The sequence below is a fragment of the Dermacentor albipictus genome, chromosome 1 (assembly GCF_038994185.2).
Source record: "Dermacentor albipictus isolate Rhodes 1998 colony chromosome 1, USDA_Dalb.pri_finalv2, whole genome shotgun sequence".
Classification (NCBI taxonomy): Eukaryota; Metazoa; Arthropoda; class Arachnida; order Ixodida; family Ixodidae; genus Dermacentor; species Dermacentor albipictus.
Genome location: NC_091821.1, coordinates 53,636,990 through 53,660,689, shown reverse-complemented (window position 1 = coordinate 53,660,689; position 23,700 = coordinate 53,636,990). Strand labels below are relative to the sequence as shown.

General features: G+C 49.6%; 1 protein-coding gene across 1 annotated transcript in view; it reads right to left on the bottom strand.

Moving 5' to 3' along the window:
• Positions 1–23,700, bottom strand: part of LOC135899324 (cytochrome P450 4V2-like) — a 69,938-nt gene that overhangs the window by 3,802 nt on the left and 42,436 nt on the right. The window contains exons 8-9 of the mRNA XM_065428558.1: positions 7,456–7,629; positions 5,399–5,465 (exon numbers count right to left, since the gene is read on the bottom strand). Coding sequence (XP_065284630.1) covers positions 5,399–5,465; positions 7,456–7,629 — 241 coding nt within the window. The remainder of the gene's footprint in view (positions 1–5,398; positions 5,466–7,455; positions 7,630–23,700) is intronic.

Genomic DNA, 23,700 nt, shown 5'->3' with positions numbered 1-23,700 from the left:
ATGGCAGATGTCCGTAGAAATTCGGAGATAAAGGAAAGTTGCCGAAGCTCACGTTCTGAGTACGAGGAACTGTTGTTCTTGAAAATGAAGGTTAACGGCTTGTGGGCGGTCAGAATGTAAAAGCTATACCTTCCAAGAAAAAAGTGGGAATGACAGAAGCATTCCGGGCCGCAAGTTGGTAATCCATTATTTAAGTATTATTTCGCAGCAACAACAACAAAAAAAAACACGGATGTATGAGAAGTAGACACGTCAAGCGCTTGGTGTGTCTTCTTCTCTTACGTCTGTGCCTTTTTTTGCGCCATAATACTTGAGTAACGGAAATTCTTGATAGCTCAATAGATGGCCAAAATCCCGTTCCGAAGGTGCTGTAGCTTCTGTGGGATTGAAGCGCTTTGAGAAGAAACCCAGCGGCCTCCAGCATACTGCACCCACTGCTGGGGTCGACGCGTCTACCATAAGGCGAGTTGGAGCTACGGGCAACGGATAAATCAGCAAAACTGCAGTCGCCAACCGCGTTTTGGCTTCCTCGAAGGAGTGTTCGTGCTCCGAGGACCAGTTAGAATGTAGGCGATATTTTTTAGTCGCGGTGCAGCAGGTCGGTAAGCGGCTGAAATACTTGCGCACCGAATGGTATGAAGCGGCTGTGAAAATTTATGAGCCCCAGAAACTCGCGCAACATTCGGAAGGAGGTTGGAGAGGGGAACTCCTGGATTGCCCGCACCCGTGATTCCAGTGGCTTGATGCCTTAAGGTGAAATGCGATGACCGAGAAAACCCAGGGCTTCAGCACCGAAAATGTATTTCTGGGCTTTACAACCAGACCATGTTCATCCAGTCGCTCAAACAGAAGGCGAACGCACTCTTTGTACTCTTCGTCTGTGGGATTTGCAACGAGAATGTCGTCAAGGTAGACGAAAATGAACGGGAGTCCGCGCGTAACCTCGTCCGTGAACCTTTGAAAAGGTTGCACCGCATTCTTCAAACCGTAAGGCATAAGGACAAAAGCAAAAGGCCAAATGGAGTAGTGATTGCTGCCTTTAGAAGGTTCGACAGGAATTTGGTAGTGTGCACTCATCAAATCAATCTTCGTGTAATTTTGGTTTCTGCGAAACGGGCGCCGAAGTCATGTATGTAGGGAAGGTGATATTGATCCGGAGTAGAGAGGGCATTCGAAGCTCGGTAATCACCACAAGGCCGCCAGTCGCACTGTCCTGCTTTGGAACCAGATGGAGAGGTTAAGACGAATTTCCCGAGGAAGCACGAATAACGACGAGCGGAAATGTTTGATAACGCAATAGATGGCCAAAATCGCGTTCCAATGTTCATGCATTCATGCGTTCGAACTCATGGCGAGCGACTTCCAACCTCCGTCGAGCGAGCTTCCCTGGTCGCGTGGCGACAGCTGGGCCTGTGGGTGTGATATGATAGGTCACCTTGTGTTTTACGGGCAGCGCATCGTTTCCGGGCTTCGTGAGTTGCGGTTACTCAGCAAGTATCTTGTCGTACCATGAGATTGGCCGAAACGTACGGATGCCAGAGGAGGTGAGGTTGGACTGTAGGCAGGGAAGTACTGCCTGCATTGACATATGCCTCACGGGATGTCACGTTATCATTTAGGCGCCGATCGCAAACACTCACATCTAGCTTGAAATGGCGGCGGAAGTCCGCTCCCAGTATGACAAAGCTGACGTCGACGATCGCAAACAACCATCTGTGCAAGCACCGGCGTCCGATGTCTAGCGTTATTCACTAGAGCCCATACGACGCGATGGCAGTGTTTACTGCGTGGAGCGTGGGTGTGGACTTACCGCGTTGGCGATCTGCGGCCGTGGCGGGAACGATAGACAGCTCGGCTCCGATGTCGACGAGGAGGCGGGTGCTGGTGATGCGGTCGACTACGAAGAATAGGGGGCTTGCGCGAGAGCCGATGTCGTATGCCACCGTTACTGGCCGGTGCGTTTCCCGTCCACGAACAGGGCTGGGTGCAGCGACTTGTTTGTTCGCGAAAGCGACGGTGATACCAGCACAACTGCTGCGGCAAGAATCTAGGTGCGCTGCGAGACTGCGAAGGCGAATGGTTGCGCCTAAGTCGGTCGCCAGTGTTGCCACCGGTCGTCAGCTTGTCCAGTGCACTGGTAAGGCGGTCGAGTTTCCCTTCAGGCGCTAGAGTCGGTGTCTTGACTCCGAGACTCTCGCAGCGGTGATAGGTAGCTGCACTCGCTGACGAGCAGTCGCATATGCGACTGCTCGTCAGCGAGTGCAGCTAGCCGATCGATCGAGACTCGTCTGGTCGGAACCCACCAGCACCATGTGTGCGAACTGTGGGAGGCGCAGCAAGAACAGGTGGCGCAAAATTGGAAGCGGGCTCTCCTTTGCGAAGTGGCTACCCAGCAACTGACGCAACCGGTGCAGGAGTTCCTCGGAGAGGAGCTCTTGATGCCTACTCTGTTGCGATGGCTCGAGGCACTGCAGGACCGTGCGTTGCAGGTCATCGTATGCTGTGGACGAAGGCGTACCCGCTAGCAAGTCGTCTATGGCATCTTCGATGTCGGAGGCTAGCGTGGCGACGACGGGCAGGTACCTTGCTGTCTGTGAAGTGATGCGCCGGAGTTAAAAACAGGCCTCCACTTGCATAAACCAAACTCGAGGATTCTTGGGCCGAAAGCTGGGAAGCTGAAGCTCTGCGGCGATGACAGGAGACGTAATCGTGGCGTCTTCTCTGTCAGCAAGAGTAGGAGCAGCGTAGTTCATGTCAGTGTTCGAAAAAAATTAAGCTTCAATGTCCTGGGTCATCACTTGTTTGGAGCTTGGTTTAGCGGAAGCAAGTAATACACGTTTTGACAGGTTGAGAACGGAGAGCCCACTGGCTATATTCCACAGCAAATATCACTTACTGTGCGTACACAGACAGAGGGACTGAAAGGACGACGAAGACAAGTACACGCGCTCTTGAACATGCACGCTCAATGTATATGATCGCAGATGCGCGCTCGTTCATCTTAAGGAGGCGGTTTAAGGTTTATATTAATAAACCTTCAAAGCTCTAGATTGGTCCCGGCTGTGCTAAATGTGGAAAGTTGCAGAATTAGAATAGCGCTCTTTGGCCACATCTGGCCCTTGCGGCAATGAACTCCAACGATGATCATCACCAGAATTAGAGCCTTTAATTATTCCAGTAACGCAAGAGGGTATTAAACATGTAATTTATCGCTGTTGAGTGACGTGTAACTTGTAGACTACAGCTGGCGTATACGTTCTCTGTTTGCCCGAAAATGCCTGTTACGCGCTTAAACCACTCTTTTTCGGGAAATGTTTTCTCGTGCGTCTTTCACAGAAACTCAGTGAAAAATATTCCATCTCCGAAGCGGCGACACTTTTACCCATCACTCACAAATACAAACCTATCGACGCCCACAGTGTATTCAATGGTGGTGAGGGCTAACAACTAAACGGGTATGTGTCCGTTTTCACTACGCGCTGCTTCTACGCAGCGATTTGGTGCAAACATCAGGGCGCTATAACGTAAAACTATTCCAAACTTTTCTATTCCAATTCTGCTATCAGCCCTCCGCGATTGGTCAAAAACTTTTTTCGACCACCCCCCATTTCACCTGTCTGTCACGTGACGTTACAAAAACCGCAATACCTCCCCATTTGATATGATGTGTGCACACTGATTATGCATGATTTGACAGAAAAAAGAAAAACAGTTATTTCTGATTCGACCCCTTTTCGCCATTAGTCCTCGGCTATTGGTAAAAAGTTTTCGGGCTGCACCCACTTCACCTACCTGCCACGCGACGTCACAAAACCGCACGAACTCACCGCGTCAAAGTGACGTGTACGCGATAAAGATGCATTAATATGCCGAACAAAACTGAATTTTTTTCGGAATAGCCGCAGGCTGCCCCGTTCCGAAAGGAATAAAAGATAGCTGCCGCCGATCACTGAGACGCTGGCTATTCGCACCTGCCGGAGAGCATGGGTGTATTTGCGTATAATAAAACTTCTTGCGTGACCGTGTAACGTTTTTAAGCGCTTTCGACACGTTTACTACCTCATTCTGCCAACTCTTCTTTGCTGAGGGTCAATTTTAGCTTCATTGTTAAGCTTCCGTTGCATGCCACCGCGATTTTCGACCAGCCACCACAAGCTAAGTAAGGGAAAGCCGACCAATCGCAGACGCCGGCACCACCCTCTTCATCCGGTTATCGGTTTTCAGTGCACTGGCTCTGCCCTAGTGAATCCCTCTCCACTTGAGCGTTCTCCTCACCTCTTGTCAGCCAATTAGATACAACAAGCTGCTCAGTGCAGGCAATGTTATTCGTTTTTCAAGCAAACAAAAGGGACCTCCTATGAACGAGGAGAGCGTTTGATTGGTCTGTTCAGACAACCCTATGGGTGACCACCCGGTGCTTGCGTCGGTGGTTACGCAAATTTGACGTCAGGAAATTGGAATAGAAACGTATTGGAATAGTTTTACGTTATAGGGCCCCAGTTTCGGCAAACTGACGCATCTTCATTAAAGTAGAACGTGTACCTAAAATACGCTGCGCGGGGCACATGTAACAGGCACGTCTCGCGGAGACCGATTGCTGAGCTATCCTGCGACATTTCGCGATATATGTGCGGGATTGTGTGCGCCGAGCCGACTCTGAGAGGATCGGCTGCCTGTGCACGCATTTCGGAGCGGACAGTCAGCAATACTTGTCGAGGACGAAGGCGACGTTGTCGGCGTCCTAAATACGAAGTTATTGTTTGAGAAGACGGCACCACTGTTCCAGGAGCAAATAAACAAGCCACAAGACGGTACGAACCAGCCGCTGTAGAGGTAAATTAGCTCAGTCTAATTATTTTTTTTTACTAATGCCATTGTCTGTGTTGTAGCCTCGATGACTTAAACAATCTTGCCTTGAACTTGTTCCGTCGCATCTTTTTCCGCATTTTACACCATCCGCCACGGTGACAAAGTACCCGCCGTGGTGGCTCAGTGGCTATGGTGTTAGGCTGCTGAGCACGAGGCCGCGGGATCGAATCCCGGCCACGGCGGCCGCATTTCGATGGAGGCGAAATGCGTAAACACCCGTGTGCTTAGATTTAGGTGCACGTTAAAGAACCCCAGGTGGTCGAAATTTCCGGAGTCCTCCACTACGGCGTGCCTCATAATCAGAAAGTGGTTTTGGCACGTAAAACCCCATAATTTAATTTTTTTTTAACGGTGACAAAGTGGCTATGGCATTCTGCGGATCCGCGCATGGGTTTTATTTTCGGCTAATCAGGACAGAAATATTTTTTTTTCGGGCTGAACAATGCAACAAAGTAACTAGATTCGTCTACACATCGACAGCGTATGTAGCAGGAGAGAAGTGGCCAAGGTGACCTAGGAAATTACGCACCAATTTTTGTGTCTCTTGTGACCAGGCGGCCTACAAGTTGTGCCGGGGGATAAAGCCGCAAAGCTTCCTGCAGGGTAAAGAGAAGCAAGTTGTAATAACAATGTTACTGAAACTGAATAATAAATAAAGCTAACAAAGGGTAGAGGCTTGGGCGTGTTTGTGATTCATCGTAACACAAGCACAGAGCGAAAGTCAGTGACACGATAGAAAAACACACACGGCTCGTTGGAAGTAAGCACCATGTGTGTCTATCTTGTCCCCGTCTTTTGCGCTGTGCTTGCGTTACGATGAAAAAAAAATGTTTTAACAAATTTCTCCACCTACAAGAAAGTTTCGTGTTGAAGGCGGCACAGTCACTTGGAGTGCCTATACGTAAACTAATGCGGTATATTATTTTTTTAAAAAACGAAATAGCTAGCATTTCACAGAAAATAAATGCACCTCCTTTAGTTCCAACTAGAGGTCCGAATGTACACGGTGTCCCAGCTAACTTAAGGCATGGTTCAAAAATATTCAGGATGGTTATTCAGAAGGGTATTCAGAAAAATATGCCGACGGACTATAGATGGACGCGATCAAAGGAAAGTTTTGGCTAAACTATGGAGCAAGTTGGACTATTTTTTGTTTCGCCTAAGTGCGTATTTATTCAAGAACAATCAAGCAAATTCGCAAACATTAACCTTAAGGCACAATTTCCGATGACAATATTGTAGAAGCGTTTTAAAGAACATTGAATTTGAGCAGCTTATGACTTCCTACTTGTTACATAATCATTTTTTTTTCTGAGTCGTAAAGAAATTCCGCGAGATATGCGAAAAAGAAAGCGCGTGGCATGTCTTATTGCGCGTTTCGCATGAGTAAAAGGTGCATTTAGCCAGGTACACTGCCGCTTAAAAATTGTTAGTCGCTGATTTACGCCCAGCGATGTTCATCCCTTCTGGCGGTTCATGATAGCGATAAGCAGACCTGGCAGCTTTCATAGCTCTTTTGCAGCACTAGAGTGGTTCTCTAGAAGCACTGTATAGAAGTTCCATAATCTTCTCAACGAAGACTACAGTCTTCGTTGACGAAACTGTAATCAAGAGTGTAACCAAAATTATAGTGACAAGACTATTGTACTCTGTATATATATATATATATATATATATATATATATATATATATATATATATATATATATATATATATATATATATATATATATATATATATATATATATATATATATATATAGGCGCTAGAGTACAAGTTATATATATATATATATATATATATATATATATATATATATATATATATATATATATATATATATTTATATATATATATATATATATATATATATATATATATATATATATATTACCTAAAGAAACCTTTCAGAAGAGCTCTTTCTACGTGTTTTACGTTCACAATTATGAGATTTCGTTAGGTAAATTACAGGAAATTGCTAAATCATGGCAGGCAAGAGTATGTGCCTCCCTTATTGTATATGATATTTGTGCGGCAAAATTCGCTATGGCTAAATAATTTTGATATTTTAAACTAATAATTCACTCCCGATCGATATGAAAGCAATTTAGTGCTATCATTTCGAGAGTAAATGAGAGCAATCGTTCTCTTAAATGCGTTGTAAGCCACAGAGCCTAACTTTAGGCAAACTTTTTCATTGCGCATCGCTCCCAGGCTTCGTAATCGCCAAATGTCAGCGCACGCATTGGCTTCATGCTAATTTGCACTAAAACGCTGTGCGTATTCTGCGTGAGGTCATGTTACTAACTGAACGGCTCCTTTAAAACGTTTCATTCTTAATATCTGGTTGACTGGCCAACAGATATGATGCACTACTACAGCAGCTTGCCTCCCCCAAAAATGCAATAAATGGTGGTATAATGGTACGTGATAGCTTCTCTAACGCTCTTATTTCTCATACGTGTAACGTTAACAATTTCGTTTGCAATATTGCATTCTCTCAACTCAGGCTAAACGCCTTGAGGTGCTCCACCAAGGACAATACGCAAGGTACGTAAGTCACCTTGCGTATTTGGGTGACATACCCTCAGAACACAGTCCATATAAGTGAGGCCTTTTACAGCTTCGGGGTCGAGCGGCTTCTCCCAGTCGTCTCCAAAGGCTGCGTCGATCTCGTCCCGGAGCTTATCTTGAATTTCTGGATGGTGGCCGATTAGGTAAAGAGCAAAAGCGAGGTTTGTCGCCGTGAAGTCGAAGCCCTAGATGGGATAAATACAGGCATTTCATAGATTAAATTTTGAGTTCAGCCGATGTGTATGGGTGTGGCATTCAAGTGCTAGCAAAAGAGTTTCACTCCACTGCTTCACTGATGCCTATGGATTTCTTTAAGAATCTAATGATTCTGTTCGGTGTACAAAAGAAACCAGAAATATGAGGAGACGTCGCGCTAACCGTTGGATAAGTGTCGCGAAAAATGGTTTTACATTATAGATGTATGACATTGTGGGTAGCGCCCTAAAAAGTCTTCAAATCGTGAACTAATTCAAACAAGCCTTGCCGAATTTCTAGAAAAAAAGAAAGAAGAGCGGTTCTCAAGCTTCTATTTGTCCCTGAGAGCACTGTTGTCACTTCTTTTTTTATTTATTTATTTGTTCATTTAATCAGTTATTCATTCATTTATGCATCCATTTGTTTGCAAATTTCCTTAAAAGAGACCAATTGTTTCCAAGCAGCAGCACAGAAAGCTGCGACAGCGTTGGTAATGCTCTTTTATAGAGCCTAACCTACAAGACGCTAACGGAAGTCTGCAGAAGACAGCACACATCTTGGCGGCAAATTTGTGGGGCTGGCAGTGTTGTTTCGTTATGGCAATCGTTCACCAGCACAATCCCACTAAATGGGATTGGCTGGGATAACCATCGTCTATTTTGCGATTCAAGCTTCTTAACTTGCGATGCTTCAAACAGGTTCAAAATTTTTTGCTAAACCCGCCATGATGGCTCAGTGGCTATGGCGTTGGGCAGCAGTGGCTCCTGTTGGACGGCAAAAAACATTACGTTGGCTCTGTCCAGCTGCGTGGCATTCGCATATTTTCAAAGTCTGGCTAAAGTTAGCTGGGACGCCCTACATATTGTCAGGTGGTTGTGACGGTGAAGAAAACAAAACGGTGAATGGTGAAACTAACGTTTTATTGGGTAAACTTGTGCCCACAAAAGCAACTTACACTCAAAGGAGAGCAACAGCGGCGAGCACGATCGGCGGTCGTCGAAATCTGATCAGCGGGTCAAGCGCGTCGGCTTTCATACATCAGTCGTTGAATGTTCCAGAGTAATCGCTGGGACCCGCGTATCTTCCATAAAGTTCTCCATTATTCGCGTCGCGCATACTTGCAATCAGATTACACAAGTTTCGGTCCCAGACAGCTGATGGAACCATCGATAACATTCCAGAAACTTCCGATACATGCAGGCGCGTCCTGCGCTGTGCGATAACATTTGTTTGGCGGTGAAACGTGGTCGCCCGATAAAGATAAAGAAGTACACGCGTTAATATGAAGAGAATAAATGTACACGGTGTGGTACCGATTTAAGACGCTACGTGGTTAATGGCGTTGACCTTGACGAAGAACCCGAGAGGCTCCTCCAGGAACTATCGTGTCCCACACACAACGTCGTGGCTGCTCGCTACCTAGGCAGCGGTCGTACGTGCCTAATCACGCTTCAAGGTCCTAATTCCCCACCTGAACGTATCCTGTATTACGGCTGCGTACTGCGCCTGCGTCCATTCAAGCCTTCTGTTGTGTACTGCTACTCTTGCTTTAGACAGGGACACATGAAATCATCCTGCCCCTACCCACCTAAGGACGACACCATGGAGCCTGAACCATCGGGATTGTTTAGATGCGGCCTATGCCAAACAAACGATCATGACATCACTTCCACGACGTGTGCTACGAAGTTAAAGGCCACTAAGAAGGCTCGACAACGCCATTCTCGACAGCCAGCAAGGACCCCTCGAGATTCATCAATGAAACAAATCCCTGTGTACAACCGTTACGCCGTTCTGGCCTCGCTGGAAGAGGACGCTAGCCAGGTGACAAAAGCAAGTACGGCGACAAGTGATGCTGCCACTCGTACCTACAGCGCAGCTGTTAGGTCGTCCACTTCACGACCGCAAAGGGCATCACAACCAATAGAAGACACGCCGCTTCCTTTGGCAGATGAAGAATTCGAGATCGACGCTCGCCTGGCCAACCTTGAAAAGGAAATCCAACGCCTCAAGGAACGCCGTACAATGCTCCGGCGTCGTCATGACGGAGCGCAGCCGTCGCATTCGCCGTCGACGTCTAGTCCTGCTCATATGGCTAACCCGGCATCTGTGTCGAAGCCTCTTTCACCCCAAGAACTCCTGCGCTTAGTTGCGCAATAGCTCCAGCATCTCACCTCGGTTCTACTGGACAATCTTAATCTATGATGGCTGCGACGTCTTCAAGTGTGCCAGAAGGCATCTTACAGTGGAACTGTCGCGGCATCGCGGGGAAGGTCGGAGAGCTACGTCAGCGTCTCAGATATGGGAAGCTGCGTGTTTGGGCTCTACTGCTTCAAGAATCCAACGGCCTGCCACCCATTCCTGGATTTGTGGCATACTCATCGCCTTCAATGTTGGACCGTAGGAGTGCTACGCCCGATGTCCCTCCAGGAAAGGCTGCAGCGTATGTAAGATGCACTCTTCATCAGACTCGCGTTGATCTTTCACGGTGGTGTGCTCTGTGGCAAGAAGTCGTGGCCGTATTGGTTCGCCTCCAACGCACGGACGTTATCATCGTTTCATATTATGCCCGCCCCTACAGCGGTCGTGCGGCTCGGTTGTGTCTCGGCTGGCTGGCGCACCTACGACAGAAACATCCTGGTTGCCCCATTATGGTAGCAGGAGATTTTAATGCGCCCCACACCACATGGGGATACGCTATTTCCAGTGCGCGTGGTACATCTGTGCTGGACACATTTATGGACGCCCAATTCATTCTGCTTAATAATGTGTCAGTGCCTACTCGTCGGCGAGGCCACCCTCGCGCGCCGCCGCACTCACCTACTTATCTTGGTGGCTAGGAAAGACGACCGTCTCGTGGTCATGTGAACCCGACTGCTGGGGTAGCGACCATCATCCGATTCACCTTGGCTTATCTTCGGGCGGAACAGGCCGCCTCCGCCGACTATGTCGAGTGGTGGACTGGGATCGATACAGGGCGGTATCAGAAAGCAATGTATCCAACTTCATGGTGGACCCGTCCCATTGTCTTAAGGCGGCATTAGTTGAGGCGAGACGTACGTCGTGGGTTGATGAATCGCGAACCGCTCCTGATTTGCAACTTCTGCGTCTCTGGGCGTTACGCCGCCAAGCAAAACTTGCATCAGAACGTGACCCTGCATCAAATACCCTTCGCTTAGAGGTCCAACGCCTTTCTGCAGTAGCTCAGCGCCATGAACACCGCTTATAACGTGGCCGCTGGATGGACTGGTGCTCTTCTCTCGGACCTTCGTCGTCCAATACCTCCATTTGGCGCACCTTCCGAGTAATGGAACGTGGTCGGCGCCCTCCAGAGCCCGCAGCCTGCGCTCTGTTAGCATCGGGCCAGACCCCAGCAGTATTCGCAGAAACTGTCGCCCACTCCTTTTTTCCGGCTTTGGACACAGCACCGCCTCCCTTCGTTGTTCAAAACTGCCTTCCCGCGGACGCAGGCACGCCGCCTACGCTTTCTGACATCGAGGGTATACAAGCTGCCTTCACTATGGCGGAATTTTTAGCGGCAATCGACCTGTCGAAGCCATGCAAGGCACCAGGACCGGATGGCATACCATATGAACTCTATAAAAACACGGAAGGCAAGGTTCTCGAAGTGCTGTTGAGGGACATAAACGAAGCTTGGGCTACAGGAGTCATTCCCGATTCTTGGCGGCATGCAGAAATGGTCCCTATTCCCAAACCCGGAAAACCCCAAGATAATATCGCTATAATATGCGCCCAATAGCACTAACCTCAACGTTAGGCAAGCTGATGGAGCGTATGCTCGCGACACGTATTACATGGTGGCTCGAGCTGTACTCATGGTATCATCCTGGCCAAATCGGTTTCCGTGCTCATCTAGGTGCAGAGGATGGCCTTGCGTACCTATCTTCTATGGTTCTCATCGGAGGCCGCTCCCGAAGAATTCGCACGATTCTGGCAATGGATATTGGTAAAGCGTACGACCATGTGAGTCACGAAGCAATTGTCGAAATTCTCCATTGGCTTCAGTTTCCTAGCCGTGTCTGCACATTCGTCGAAGCCTTCCTGTGCGCTCGCACCTTCTCCATTCGCCTGGCTGGCCAAGCAGCAGGTCAGTTCGTCGCTCATCGGTGTGTCCCACAAGGATCTGTGCTCGCACCAGTCCTTTTTAATAATGCTCTCCTTCCACTAGCCTGCAAGCTAGCCACGATACATAACGCACAGTACATAATGTACGCAGATGACATCACTGTCTGATCAGTTGATCCTGAAATCTGCCACCAAGAACAAGCGCTCCAAGAGGCCCTAAACATGACGCACAACTGGTGTGCTCAAATAGGCCTTGACATTTCCAAGGACAAAACGACGTACATGTCAGTAGCGAACAAGTATGGGCGCCGTCTACTGGCACTCCGGCCTCTTCAGTTAACTCTGGATCAGCAACCATTACACGAGGCTTCAACTCTCCGTGTACTCGGCCTTGAAATGGATTCCTCCAGATCTGCGGGACCATGGGTCAAGAATGCAAAGCAACAGGCCGCAGAAGCGATACAGTTGATACGTCGGATTGCGAAGAAATCTGGCGGAGCGAGCGCACCAACATGGCTCACCTTCTTGTCCGTTCTGTATTGCAACCACGACTCGTCTACAGAGCCCAGTTTCATCATCTCACGAAGGCACAATGGGCTCACCTTGAGGCCATTAATAACGAAGCTATGCGGGCCATAACGGGACTACCACGTCTCACTCCGTTGCCAACCCTACAGGCCGAGTCCCAATTGACTCAACACTATTGACGAACTCGTACACCAACGTCGATGCGCGCGTGCCCTAAAGCCATTATATTTCGTCTCGGCTGCTTCACTGGCCCGGTACATGGGACACGAAATAGACAATCCAGCATCTACGAGACCCGATGTAGCCCCGTGGAACAGGGTACAATTAAGCGACAATAAGCCTCTTGGTCGTCTGTATAGCCCGGTTCCTCGTCAGGCGAATGCCCATGTTTCCCCGCCTTCATCGCGCCTATGACAACCAAGACGATACGACTCTTGTAGCATACACTGATGCCAGTGTTAATGGCACCATGATTCACACAGCTCTCGTGTGTCCATTGATACCAGAGGCAGGCCAAACGTGCTCGTATGTTGCCAATCCTGCACCACCGGCCTACCTTGCCGAGCTTGCTGCCATACGAGACGGCTTGGCCGCGTTGCTACCTACTGTTCAAGATGCTCGATACTCTCAACTCATCATCCGCACAGACTCGACTCAAGCCATCCACGACATACGTAGGGTGTCTCGGTCCACTCTATTCTCTGATAGCATTCACCGTCTTGCTGCCACTACGAATATCCGCATACGCGTCCAGTGGGTGCCTCGAGCAGCCCTGCCGGGTCTCCTTGAAGCAGATATGGCAACCCACCCACAGATTACAACATACCTACTTCCACATTTTCCTGAAGACGCCTGTGGACGACTGATCAGGGAAAAGGAAAACCTCCGACGTATCACGCGAGCTCTCATACCTCCGTGTGGGTCAGACCTCCCTGGTGGGTTAACCCGCCGAGAGGAGATTACGTTAAGGAGGCTACGTGTCGGCGTCGCGCTCACCCCGTCTGTGACCGCTCTCTGGCCACAACAGTACCATGGTCCTTACGGCTCAACGTGCCCATTTTGCAACACAGGAATCATAAATGTAACAGTGACACACCTATTATGGACGTGCCCAGGACTTCATCTAAGCCGTCTCCGCCACCTCCGGGCAACAGGACTTCGGCCTGGCCGCCCACCCGACCTTGAACGTTGGATTCATGGACCCCATCATCGTTCACACCTAGATTTTTTGCACGAGTCGAATCTGCTCGTGTATTTTTAACATCTTTTGTATTATGCCTAAGGACATGCTTTCAAAATAAAAAAAAAATTTAAAAAATGTACACGGTGGCCGCATTTCGGATGGGGCTGAAATACGAAAACACCCGTGTACTTAGATTTAGGTGTGCTTCCCGTGTACTTAGACCCGTGTACTTCCACTACGGCGTGCCTCGTAATCAGAATGTTGTTTTGACACGTAAAATCCCATAATTTACTTTTTTCTTTGCTACGTATATGTCTTGGTGACATACAGCCGCAAACACCTGCTCCATGGCAGCAACATGCTTCAGCGTCATCATATTACAAGTGCAGAGATGTGTTTGCGTGGGTGGGCGAAGAAGAAGAAGTGCCGAAGCGAGCGGACGCACGTCGCATGGGCTCAGCAAATTTACGAAGTTTTCGGCAGGACAATTTCATTGGGCCACCAAATTTTTTGGCAACATCAACGCAGCTGATCGTCAGGACCACGAGGATACCACCTTCGAGCCGGTAGGCCCATTTTTGGATTTTTTATCGGACTTCGAAGATCTCCGACGTGGCCGGGGAGCTAAGTCTCGCGCTAGGCTTAGCCACACCCGACACCCGGGCGGGCACCGAGTAGGTCGGAGCGACAAGGAATCGACCGAAATGGATCCCCGGGGCGCTACCAACCCTGCGACAAGCACCTTTATGGCCGGGCCAGCCCAAAACCCGGCAGAATTCCAAGATATGGAGGAGGCGCCCGCCACCACGCACTCGAGCACGGATGAAGCGGGCACCGGAGCCGCAGAAGAGCACCTCATGCAGCAGGACGCCACGGGCGAGGCGAGCCGGCAGCAAGACGAGGAAAAAAACTGGCAAATCTACCATTCCAGGCGCCAGAAAAAGAATCTCGAGCGCGCTACACGGAGCGACGTCATTTTGAAGTCTAGAGGACCCCAAGCCACGGAGAATAGCAAGATGACGCCGGCAGCCACAGCTGGCAGCGGCATCACGCAAGACGGCGCGACGGGAGCACCGCCGCAACAACAACAACAAAAGGGGGGAGCGCCGCGGCAGCCGAGGCAGAGGCTGCCACCGCTACCGACGGACGACGCGAAGATCATCATCCGGCCCAGGGGGGGGCTGAAAATCAAGGACATGAAACCATACCAAGCAACGCAAGCCATCATAGAGGCCTGCGGAATGAAATTCAAGGAAGAAGACTTTCTGGTCAGGCTCCGACCAGGGTCCAACATCGTCATCGCAAGCGCTTCGAAGGAAGAAGTTGCGGACGTCATCAGGAAGATCAAGTACCTCCCATACAGCGGCATCAATTACGAAGTAAACGCTTACGTGGCCATGCCTGGGGACGTAAAGCGGGCGGTAATCCACGGGCTACCGATAGGACTACCATCTGAAATACTGGAATCCAAGCTGCGACTACGCACTCAAGGGGTGGAGATCCTAGCGGCAAGGATGCTGGGCAAGTCAGAGACGGCGCTAATCACCTTCGACGGCCCCATCATTCCCAAGTGGGTCATCTTCAGCGCAGTAGAATACAAGACATACCCCTATAGACCAACCAGACAGTTTTGCTACGTATGCGGCACGCAAGGACACCGCTCGGACGTCTGCCCAACGCCGGGAGCGAGAACCTGCAGGCAGTGCGGAGCAAACAACCCAATTGAAGGACACCAGTGCCAACCAAAGTGCCTGGTATGTGGAGGCGAACACGCCGCCGGTACCAGGGACTGTCGGATGCGCCTCAAGAACATGGACGAGCTGCGAGGACGAGCCCCGCAGAAAAGCCGAGGGCGGAGCCGGAGCCGTAGGCGCCGTCCCAGGTGGCTGAGCTCGGAAGGAGAGCAGGGGCCGAATCTTATAACGGTTCGGTTGGGGAACCGTTCCTTTGGCCTCACCTGATTGGCCAAAATTTCAATTACGTCACAGGTCGTCAGAGGCAGCGGGGCGGTATCACAATTTTTGAATACGTCACGCATCTGTCAATCATCTTCAAAGCGAACCGGTCGTAGGAACCGGCTAGGGGGTAGTCCGCTTTGGGTTCCGTTGCTGTGGCTTGGCTTTGGCTTGTGACCCTGGCCGCGCGCGCCGGTCGCGCGACCCCGGAGACACGCGGGCGTCGCGCGCGCGTGCGTTGGTTGCTTCGGAGGCTATTACTTGCCTTCGTCGTCTGCTTGGCGTTCCTCTTTCGGTGTCGACCACGGCTGGAAGCGCGATACGCGTTCGAAGAACTGGCGGATAATGAGTTCCACCGCCCTTGCTGGCTTTCTAAGTAAACCTTTTGCAGGCTACGCTATCAAATGTAGGGGACTCAGGTGCAAGCGTACGAGTGGCCATTCCACGCAGAGGAAGAAATATTGCGCGCTGCGGTTCATCGCCACTGGCCTGTAGCTCCCAGGGGTCGGTCGGACGTGAAGTCTAGATCTCTGCTGCCGACACCGTCCACAAAGTTGCTCTCGCAATTACTGTGTTGGCCGTTTGAAGGGCTGGGTCAGCTTTCCCGTGACCTCAGCTTCAAAGCCAATGCCAAGGAGATATTTGCATGGTGAGATCGAATTCTCAGTGCTATCGCCAGCGTGAATAGCTTGCAGATCGCCGTTCAGCAGTCGGAAGGGTTCTACCTAGGCTGGTTCAGCACTTCCATCGTTCGGCTGATAAAACTATACAGTCAGGACGGGAAGATATTGTGGAGATCTCTTATTTGGCTGCCTTTTTTTCTCTGGTTCGGGAGTGCCGCACTTTGTTACTCAATTTTACGGCACAGCGCGCACCGTCAGCACCACACTATTCGATTTGACTTCGCGCAGGCAATGCAGGGCCCGTGTATCGTAATGTTCGATTTCAAGTTCCATTGCTTTTATCACGCGACGCGCCGTGGGGCTTATCGCAGGGACAGCGGCGGCGCGGCGGCGAGCGAGTCATGTCCGAGCCGATGACGAAGGGCGAAAAAAGATGGAAAATTGATATAGTCGGCTAGTAAAGGTGTCCCTAAGAACCAGTTCACGGTTTTGTCGCGCTCGCTACTTGAGAAGTGCCGGCCGTGCGTTCCTGTTGCGTGCATCCTGCGAGCTCCTGGTAGCAGACGACATAGCGCTGCGCTCTGCCAACTCATTTACGCTTGCGATACCGCCTGTCGGCTGAGAATAAAAAAGAATGATAAGAATAAATTACTTCTGCATTGCGTAAACGCCCAGCACCACACGTTTATACTTCAGAACTTGGCGTATAATATTAAATTTATATTTTACATTTATTTAGCAAGCGGAAACATTCTGCAATTCCTCGATTAGCTCGTCATATAATGACGTATACTTCAGAGGTGGCACCCTCTCATCTATTGGTCGCGTCCTCCCCTTCTTCCACCGCCGGCTTGGGAGTGGCACATCTAGTGACGTAAGCGGCGAAGCGAACGGTTCGTATATTCGGAACCGTTATAAGATTCGGCCCCAGAGCCGCTCGCGGAGCCGGGGCCGCAGCCAAACGCGGAGCCGGGACCGGAGCCAGTCCAGGGACAGCTCCTTCCCACCGCTGAGGCCACCACCTGCAGCCCAAGGGCAGGGGAAACAGCAGCCAAAACCACCACAAGAACAACAACAACAAAAGAAGGGCGGAGTTAAGGTAAGCTGGGGGGCAGGCCCTCCCAAATCACTGTTTCCGCACTCGGATAATAACAATAACGACAACGAACTTAAACAACTAAGGGAAGAAAATAAGGCTCTAAGGCGAGAACTAGAGCAGAGTACGAAGAAAACAGAACAACTAGAGGAGAGAATCAAAGAACTAATCAGGGAACTGCGAGAGCAAAGGGTGGGTAGCCTGCCGCGACAACAGACTCCACCTTTAGCTATGGAGCAACAGCCACAGCAGCCGGAAAAGGGAACCGTAGAAATGCAAATGCAATCCTTTATGCAAAAAATGCAGGAGCAAATGAATTTGATACAACAAAAAATCGCAATGCAAGATCAAAGTTTTCGCAACTACATAAAAAATCAAAATACGCAAAAGATAACAAATGAGGCTAGAGATAGACTCTATCACGAAAAAAGATTCGGCACCGAAAACCAAAGTATAACAACAACCAACGATAAACCAACATGGCTAGACACAACACATTAGATATATGGCAGTGGAACTGCAGGGGCTACCGCAAAAAGCAAGGCCCGCTGCAGCAATTCATAAATTCACAGTTAAATCCTCCTGACATAATCGCGCTGCAGGAGACAAACACCGTGCCGACACTCAAGGGATACACGTGCCAAGAAAAAGATCGCACAGCCACCTTAATTAGTAAAAATCTAGTCGCCATAGCACACGATGAAATTCCGGACACGCGGATAGAACACATCGTGACAGAGATAATTCCAGAGAAAAAGGGAAAACAAAAAAGCACTTTTATCATAAACTTATACAGTCCACCACGACAAAATGATGGGGATTTTCAGAAACTTTTCATAGGAGCCAGCAAGCTAGCAAAATCCAACACTCTGCTTATAATGGGCGACTTTAATGCCAGGGGACAGAGCTGGGGATATAAAAAAGACACTAAGAAGGGTACGCAAGTTAGCGACGCAGCAGAAATCACAACCTGCACCCTCTTAACGGACGCAAACCAACCAACGCGCCTAGGCAACAGCGTTAGTCCCGACACATGCCCAGACCTGACATACGTCAGGGGAGCTAGGCAAGCCACGTGGGAGAACCTGCTGGAGAACCTGGGTAGCGACCATTTCATTATAAGAACGCAAGTGTCAGCAGAGAACGTCAAGCGCAAGATAGGAACAGCCAAAATAACGGACTGGAACGCTTTTCGCAAAGAATGCAAGCACATGGAGGGTGGGATAACTTCCATAGAGGAATGGTGCAAACAACTTAAGGAAATACAACAACATTACACCCAGGAGGTCGAAAGGTCAGAGCAAACACCGGAGGTGGACTCGCGACTCCTCAGGTTATGGGAGGCAAGGCGTGGACTAACCAAACGGTGGAAAAAACAACGGCTAAATAAGAAGCTAAAGAAGAAGATAGCAGAGGTTACCAAGGAGGCAGAGGAATACGCAGCCCAACTCACACGACAAAGTTGGCAAAAGTTTAGCGACTCGCTGAATAGAACCCTCAGCACCGCAAAGACCTGGCGTATCCTCAAGGCTCTAATGCACCCAACCAAGACCAAGTCAGAAAGTAACAAGGCCATCCAAAGACTAGTACACCAATTTGAAGGGACAGAAGAAGAGCTACTAGAAAAAGTCCGTGTAAAGTGCTACGGACAAGATAAACCCGAAGCGTACACGGAGAGATACCGAGGCGAAGAAAACCCCGACCTAGACAGACCCATCACCAAGGAGGAAGTTTTCGCAGCAGTTAAGGCATCGACCCGGAACACAGCAGCAGGCGCGGACAAGATTAGAAATGCCCTAATCCGAAACCTAAGTGATGAGGCGGTCACACAGCTGACGAACTTCCTCAATACACATTGGGAAGCGGGGACACTGCCAGAGGAATGGAAACATGCAGAAGTAGTTATGATCCCCAAGCCAGGGAAAAAGCTACTAGTAGAAAACCTACGGCCGATATCACTCACTTCGTGCCTTGGCAAGTTGTTCGAGCGAATCGTGACAAGGAGGTTACAACAATACATGGAAGATGAAGATCTGTATCCCCACAGTATGTTCGGCTTTCGCACCAAATTATCAACCCAAGACGTCCTACTACAAATTAAAGAGGGGGTTCTAAGCAACATCCCCTACAACGGAGAAAACATAATAATGGCACTCGATGTCAAAGGGGCGTTCGACAACGTCAGCCACGCGTCCATCCTCAAGGGACTGGGTGATCTCAACAGCGGAAGAAGAATCCACGGCTACGTGACAGCGTTTCTATCAAACAGAACAGCCACGGTGGGGTTAGGAGACCTGCGGACAGACAAGTTCCACACGCCTAACAAAGGAACCCCGCAGGGATCCGTGATCTCACCGATCCTTTTCAACATTGCCATGATAGGGATAGCCCGGAAGCTGGAAGAAATCGACGGCATACATCACGCCATTTATGCCGACGATATCACCGTCTGGACTAACCAAGGCTCGCTCAGCCAAAAAGAAGAACGACTACAAGCCGCAGCAACATGCGTGGAAGAATGTGTTAGGGAAAGAGGCCTCGCCTGCTCCACGGAGAAATCAGAGCTCCTGAGAGTCAGAAGAGGAAAACGCTCGGAAGAACAAATCAGCGTCACCCTACAAGGACAAAAGATACCAGAAAAAGAAGCCGTCAGGATTCTGGGAATGTGGGTGCAGAGCAATCAACGCTGCACACACGCCATAAACCTACTCAAGCAAGCGACGACACAGGTGGCACGTATGATCACCCGCGTCTCGCAAAAAAGAAGCGGAATGAAGGAGGAAGATACAGTCAAGCTGGTTAAAAGCCTCATAATCAGCCGGATTACGTACGCCCTCCCATATTACAACACAAACAAAGGCGAACGGGATCAGGCCGACGCCATCATAAGAAAAGCATTCAAAACAGCGCTTCACCTGCCGGCCAACACCTCGACAGAGAAGCTCCTGGCCCTCGGACTCCACAACACGTTCGAGGAGCTCAGAGAAGCACAATTAGGGTCGCAGCTACTCAGACTCCAGCAGACTACCACGGGCAGAAAGCTCCTAAAAAAACTGGGGCACAAAGAAATTGAAAGGCAAGAACAAAGAACGGCAAACCTACCCGATGTGTATCGCAGCACCATCAAGGTAGGGCCCCTGCCAAGAAACATGGACCCAAATTTACACACAGCCAGGCGGAACGCTAGGGCAGAATATGTGGAAAAAAACCTAGCAACAAAAGCGAACACGGTATACACGGACGCCGCGGTGTATCCTCGAGAACGACGGGAAACACAACAAAGAGTTGTCGCGGCAGTAATAGACTCGGACTATAGGGAAATCGCTTGCGCGTCGGCACGGGATTGTACGGTAACCGAGGGAGAGGAAATGGCTGTTGCTCTAGCAGCTGTGGAGGGCTACCGCACAAATAGATCCCTTATAATACTAACCGACTCCAAGGAAGCATGCCGAAACTACATTAATGGCAGAATCGGTCAAAAAGCGCTCCAAATCTTCCTCCGCGCTGGCCAACAGAATAAACGCATCAGACACACCATCTTTTGGGTACCTGGGCACACTGAGATTGAGGGCAACCAAAGGGTTGATAGGATCGCTCGCGAGCATGCAAACCGAGCGGACCTAAATAGAGATCCTGAGGATTTCATGACAGTGATCCCAACGTACTCTGACATACTAAATTACCATAGAGGGACGAGAATCAGATATCCCCCGCCCCACAATACACTCACTCAACAACAGGCAGTTTACTGGCGACAGCTGCAGACAGGAACTTTCCCAAATTTACATATACTATGCAAAATGTTCCCAAGTCAATACAGGGACAAATGCCCGTGGTGTGGTGCAATACCCACACTTTATCACATCACATGGGAGTGCAATACAAATAAGGAATTCCACAAAATAGAAAATCCGAGTGCGGAGCAGTGGGAGAGCGTGCTCTCCAGCGGCGACCCTAGCCTCCAACGGAAGCTGGTGGATCATGCCCGACGAGCAGCCACGCTCAGTGGTGCCCTGGAATAGGGGCGCCAACCATGCAGGCCGGAGATCTTCATCAACCAAGAAGATCAAGACATCCGGCACGACCGCTGAATTACTCTTTCTAGAGTAATAAAGTTTACTTCCTCCTTGCGTGGGTGTTGTACATATTACTTTTTAGCCGCGTTTTATGTATTCAAAAAGCACTAGATGCAATATCGCAAGGAAATGGGATTCCAGCAGAAGTTATTCAGCACTTACTGGCCTTTTGCAGCTATCTGGACTGAGATGCATTTAAATGCATAGAAATAGGAGCACGTAACTGAAGTTTATGCAGGTATGTAACTGCACTAGTGAAGGAGTAGCCCTGTAACAACGGGCCGTTTAAGATTTCCGAGAAGATACGTTGGCAGAGTACCAAGGGCACCTATTCTTTAGCTTCAGTGGACAAGTAAACAGACGTTGATACGCTGAGCCGTTCAAACACTGGTATCAACGCAGTCAACACACTTCGGAAGAACTCATCTCATAATGACTGTCGATGATAATACGTTCAGCATTAAATCAATTATAGCGACACAACGTATTGCCACCATCGAAACAAGTTAGGTATGAGGCGTGTACTGCAACAGGAGTCCTCTTTCGCGCTTTCTTAAGAACACTAGGCCCCATCTAGCGCCGCCACCGCGAAGCCTGCGCGTTGCCTCTGAAATTCACGGCGCGCCGGTACGAGCGAACGCCTAGAAACGCATCATGCCGCAACTGGGCTCCTCTCTCGCGGTCCTTTCCAGGCATACGGTGGCATTTAGTGGCGCTACCGAGAAGTTTTGGCGTTGCCTTCGATATGAGAAGGGTGACGTGCCGGTGCATGGGAACGCTGAGAATTGTTTTCTCGTGTGCCGCACACCCAGTGGCGTATACTTAGTGACCCAAGTTGGTGACGGGTTCGTTGAAGATCGCCCAGTGCATTCATGGTGCCGCTTGCTAGAGCGTTGAAGTGAAAGACTTTCATTAAAAAGTGGCACACAGGCAGTAAATTTGTGTCCCAGCCTGCCAAAGCATCAGGTTGCTTTCCTTGGGGAACCCTTAAGACGCGAGCTTGATTCGGCTCAGCACCTTATAAAGTTCAGGGATCTTTTTCATAATTGTAGAACGGTGCATTCCCAGCGGCACCTACCTAGTTCGTGTCAAAGACGTTCATTGAAGAGCGGCACACACCTACTGGCACATATCCAGTGACCAAAGTTGGGACTAAAGAGGTTCACTGAAGACAAGCTCAGACCGAGTGGCGCATACCGAGCGCTCTAAGTCGGCGTCAAACAGTTTCATTGAGCAGTGGCACCTGCCTACTCTCGCATTTACAGTGGCGCATGTCGGCATGAAAGATATTCGTTGAAGAGCGGCACATATGTGCACATTGCCACATACTCAGTGGCCCAGGTTGGTCCCTCGGACGGTTGGTTTCGAACCCTACTCCCTAAGCACAGTAGCTCGATGCGCTACCCATTCGACCATGGACTACCCAGTCACCCAGGCAGGCGGGAAAACGGTTAGATATCTAAAAACCGAGCCGCTGGAAAGTTCGTGAAGTACCCCAAGAATGCTAACGCTATAAAAACGACATGGTGGCACAGTTCCCAAACGGTGATGATAATTTAAGGGACATCCACATTCGCAGGATTCACACAGATTGCGTGCTTATCTATCCATAGATCTGAATTGTTCGCGCCTCATTCAGGTGACCATAGGCAGCGTACAGAAAGGCAAGTACTAGTGCAGACAGATACTGCAAGGTACATTAATAACAAACTAGTCTTACAGTCAACACAGACAAGCCAGCGTATAGTAGCATAGCCTTTGATTCGCGATTTGATAATTCTTCAACGCGCTTACTGCACTCCTGAGCAGCGCACTCAATGAATATGGTCGCGAAACCTTTTCCGAGGCCTCTTGATCAGATCACAGTTTGCCCTGTAGCGTCGGTACACCGCCCACGGATGCACCTCTCGTCTCTTCGGCTTTGTGGCGATGGTGCAACAAATCCAGAAAGTTCCTTTTTTAATTGACTGTGTGACCTAGCTAATGCGGCCCAAGCTGTTTTTAAAAAAAGTAGAAAATAGCTACGCGATACGACAATGGGACCCACGGTGTTGTGCTAGCAGTCGTCTTGCGTACACTGGTGAATTTTTCTATTGTCATTGATAAAGTGAATTTTAAAAAAAATAATTGCCAATATTTGTCATTACTCGCATACTTGCTTAATCTCGAGATCAAATTCTGCATAGCATTTGAACAGAACAAATTCAGCAGTTTCCCAACTCGCTACATTTTTCCCAGTTTATATTTCCGCGTCTCAAAGTTGTGGCGCAAAACGTGAAAACGCATGCGAGGTGAAGGAAGGCCCACGGAGAGCGCGCTACAGCAGCGTTTTAGAGCGCAGCTCCTTGGCGCCCGTTCCTGCGTTTCGCGTCGCCGTCGAGCCTCGCCGTCGCGCCTCGCCGTAACCAGCTCCGTACCCGGGAAGCTCCTGGCGCCATCTCCCGCGCAAGGCACGAGCCTTGCTCTCTTCGCTCCTCCTCGGCGGCGGCTCTGACCTCGATGATGTGCTGCTGC